Source organism: Meleagris gallopavo, assembly GCF_000146605.3.
Source record: "Meleagris gallopavo isolate NT-WF06-2002-E0010 breed Aviagen turkey brand Nicholas breeding stock chromosome 22 unlocalized genomic scaffold, Turkey_5.1 Chr22_random_7180001956769, whole genome shotgun sequence".
NCBI classification, from domain to species: domain Eukaryota; kingdom Metazoa; phylum Chordata; class Aves; order Galliformes; family Phasianidae; genus Meleagris; species Meleagris gallopavo.
This window is the reverse complement of record NW_011100094.1, coordinates 39,373-42,936: the sequence shown is the minus strand read 5'-3', so window position 1 is coordinate 42,936 and position 3,564 is coordinate 39,373. Positions and strand designations below refer to the sequence as shown.

The 3,564-nt window shown below is 36.4% G+C and overlaps 1 protein-coding gene across 1 annotated transcript in view; it reads left to right on the top strand.

Annotated features, from left to right (window-relative positions):
• Window positions 1-1,355: 1,355 nt before the first annotated feature.
• The window catches only part of LOC104915539 (chromodomain-helicase-DNA-binding protein 1-like), a 20,163-nt gene continuing 17,954 nt past the window's right edge, over window positions 1,356-3,564 (top strand). Inside the window, exons 1-2 of the mRNA XM_019610844.2 lie at window positions 1,356-1,573; window positions 1,862-1,933. Coding sequence (XP_019466389.1) covers window positions 1,514-1,573; window positions 1,862-1,933 — 132 coding nt within the window. The 5' untranslated portion in view covers window positions 1,356-1,513. The remainder of the gene's footprint in view (window positions 1,574-1,861; window positions 1,934-3,564) is intronic.

Genomic DNA, 3,564 nt, shown 5'->3' with positions numbered 1-3,564 from the left:
ACGAGATTGTTTAGTGACAGCTTGTGATTTCAAACTGGTTTATATCATGAAGTGCTTTTCAAGTTAAGCAGTATGAGAGCGATGTCATTGCAGCCTTCCAGTACCTAAAGGGAACCTATGAACAGGAGGAGTCAACTCTTTGAAGGGGTAGATAACAGCAGGATAAGGGGAAATGGTTTGAAGTTGAGGGAGGGAAGATTTAGGTTGTATTTTGGGGGAAGTTCTTTACCAAGAAAGCGGTGAGGTGCTGGAACAGGCTGCCCAGAGAGGTGGTGGATGCCCCATCCCTGGAAGTGTTCGAGGCCAGGTTGGATGGGGCCCTGGGCAGCCTGCTCTAGTATTAAATGGGGAGGTTGGTGGCCCTGCCTGTGGTGCAGGGGGTTGGAGGTTGATGATCCTTGAGGTCCCTTCCAACCCAAGCCGTTCTATGATGATTTACAACTTTGGCACGCTTTAACTACTAATATAATTAAATTCTTCAGAACTGTTCAACCATTATTGGTAATAACTGCATATTTTTAACTATGATTTCCTTGACTTGTCTGAATAAGCTTTGTTAGCTCTTATTATGAATGATGCATCCTTCTCTTTTTCTGGCAAAAGGAATAAAAGCAACTAACTCAATTTTTTTTTATTACTTTGCATAATTCTATCCTGAACCTTTTCACCTAAAGTGACCTAATGTTTCCAACAATAAGTTCCACGTACACCTGAATTTCTGTTCTAATTGTTCCAACTGGAGCTGAGAAGGGATGATGATGTAAACTATCTAAAGCCTGTTGTACTCTACAAACAAGATTCCTCTCACTTATCTTGGCTGAGAAACTTGACAGATTTTTCATTATTGAAAAATAATTAGAGGATTAAGTAGCAGTGCTTATTTCTGTTCAAAATGTGGAAAGTGAGGAGTAGGTAATACTAAAGTAGTCAGTCTTTTGTTGTTTTTTGTTGTTGATTTGGTAGGAAAAAACCTCAAATCTGTATTCTAACTGCTCTAATATTTTGATTAATAAGATGCTGTTTTATTAGCCAGAGAAATGCATTTTCTTTTAAAAACATGCTAGTTAGTATCTCTGCTTTCAGTTAGAGTGCTTTTTTTTAATATATAAGCTTTTACAAGATCAGGACTGACTAAATCCTTATTAAGTAAATCCTTATTAAGCTTTCATGTTCAGTTAATGCTGCATACTAGTAAATGTATATAGTGGTGTTGTGTGGTCACCCGTACGTGTTGTTTGGATCAAGGAGACTTGTGTGCGCATATTTTAAAATGCGTTTTTAATGGAATGTCAGGATTTCTGTCATTCTTCCTATGCCAGTAGACAAGAAAGCAGACATAAAATGAATGTCTAACCAACTGCGGTGTATGTTAGTGTTGAGGTAAACTTATTTTGCAATACACAATTTCTTATCTTTGTAGCATTTAATACGTAGCAGTGGGAAACTAATTCTCCTTGACAAGTTACTGATTCGTCTACGAGAACGTGGCAACAGAGTACTGATTTTCTCTCAGATGGTGAGGATGCTAGACATCCTAGCAGAATATTTGAAGTATCGTCAGTTTCCTTTTCAGGTAAGGATTTTGATGGTAGTAGCCAAGAAGCTTTAATCTTTGACACTTTATCTTAAGTAAAAGTGTCCTTTCTGTAAAAACACTTAAGAGTTTAATTTTATGTATAGAAAAAGGCTGGCAATTACTATAGTGTGAAATGTTGCATTATTCTCCTCCTCCTCCTCCTCCTTTCCCCCCCATTCCTCCCCTTGCCTTCAATTCTTTTGGCAACTGAGTATGCATTCAGGTTGCTCTGATTAGAATATAGTATGAGAGTTCCTTTTTAACTGTAGTATTTGATCTCTTTAGAGACTTGATGGATCAATAAAAGGAGAACTAAGGAAGCAAGCACTGGATCATTTCAATGCAGAAGGATCAGAGGTATGGCATTAGTGAGTGGTGGTTTTTTAATCTATATGGCAGGAAAACTGAAAACAGAAAAAGTGAGGGATGGATAATGTAAACCTTATACTATAAGAAATAAAATTTCAACAACTCAATTTTTTCTGAGAAGAGATTAAATAAGAAACAATTTATGAAAATTATGTTTAACTATTATTTCGTAGTTACAGTTTTAGATTTTTGACAGTACTCAAAATTATTTTGATAGAGTGCTGTATAAACCCTGAAGAATCTAACCTCATATTTGGTTATGTAGGATTAATCCTTCAGTTTTTACAGTAGCACTTAACACATAAGTCTTTGACACTGAAAACATACTTAAGGAATGGGCATAACTGAGTTGTATATATCCTTGCATGGAGAAAAACTATTTTAAATATTTCTTAAAATCCGGGTTTTGTTTGTTTTCTAGTTTTTATTTCCTTGCCCTGGAAGAAACTGCTTTCTAACTGGTTCTGTACCACTGTGATAATCCTAGTTTATTTAGCATTCCTACTATGGAAGCTATTCCATACCTTTGATAATCATAGGTTTTTGTTCTACTGTCAGGGTTTTTTTCAGTAGTAGCACAGCATTTGTCATTTACTGTTGAGCTTATATTTCTGCTGTGGTTTAGGAGGAAGGACTTAATTTCATAACATGAACTTAAGATATTTGTTAAAACAGATCTAACTTCTTTATTAAAATTTCTAGTATAGACATCACTGCATTTTTCTGGAATCCTTGTAGCTGTGTTGTATATATGTTTGTTTCTTTAAGGTGAAGGAGGATCCAAACTTCATATGCTGTTCAAAAAATGGAGACTAATTAGAGAGTTGTGCAGCAACAAAATTGTTTCCTTTTTTATTCTCTATTTGTTTGCCAATAATCCATAAAACTTCATTTTACTTTATTATTTTTGGCTATTACTAAGCAAAGGTCTCCATGGAAATATTTATGGCAACTCCAAGGACTCATTCCTGAGTGTTAATGGTTTGCTATTACTTGTCACTGTATTTAACATTCAAAATTGTTCTCTACTTCACTTTATCTTCAATTTCGTGTGCTTTTTTTAATTACCTATCTCATAAGATCCTTCTGTAGTCCTTCATACTTGTCCCCGATTAACTTCCTACCTTCTGAAAACTTTGATCATATCATTTTTATATTGTTTATGAAGAGCATTGATCCTAGCAGAATGCTTGTTTCCTCTCTCTCAACATCATAACAAAAAAGAAAATCACAAGCCCGAGGGCTTGAGCCTTGAGCACATACAAGGCTTTAATAGCAGAGGAGTTTGTACTTTTTGCCCATATTTTGCTTAGCTAGGTTTTTTCTCCCGAAGTGGCTGTTACTCAAATTCTTGGATGCTGCTTCCTTTAAATCATGGCTGTAGAGTAAATGAAGACAATGACAGAGCCATTATTTGAGAAATAAGTGCTATAGGAAAAGATATCAAAGAGGAATTAACTCATTCCTCCCGGTAACAGTTGGGAGAAAGGGATGAGCTGAGGAATGTGATCCTCCCCTGTTCGTACCATCGTGCCACAGCAGAGAAGTGCGGGGGAAAGGGGGACCCATGCAGACTCAGATTGCATGGGAAGTATTGCAGCGACTGAAGGGGTGGCTCT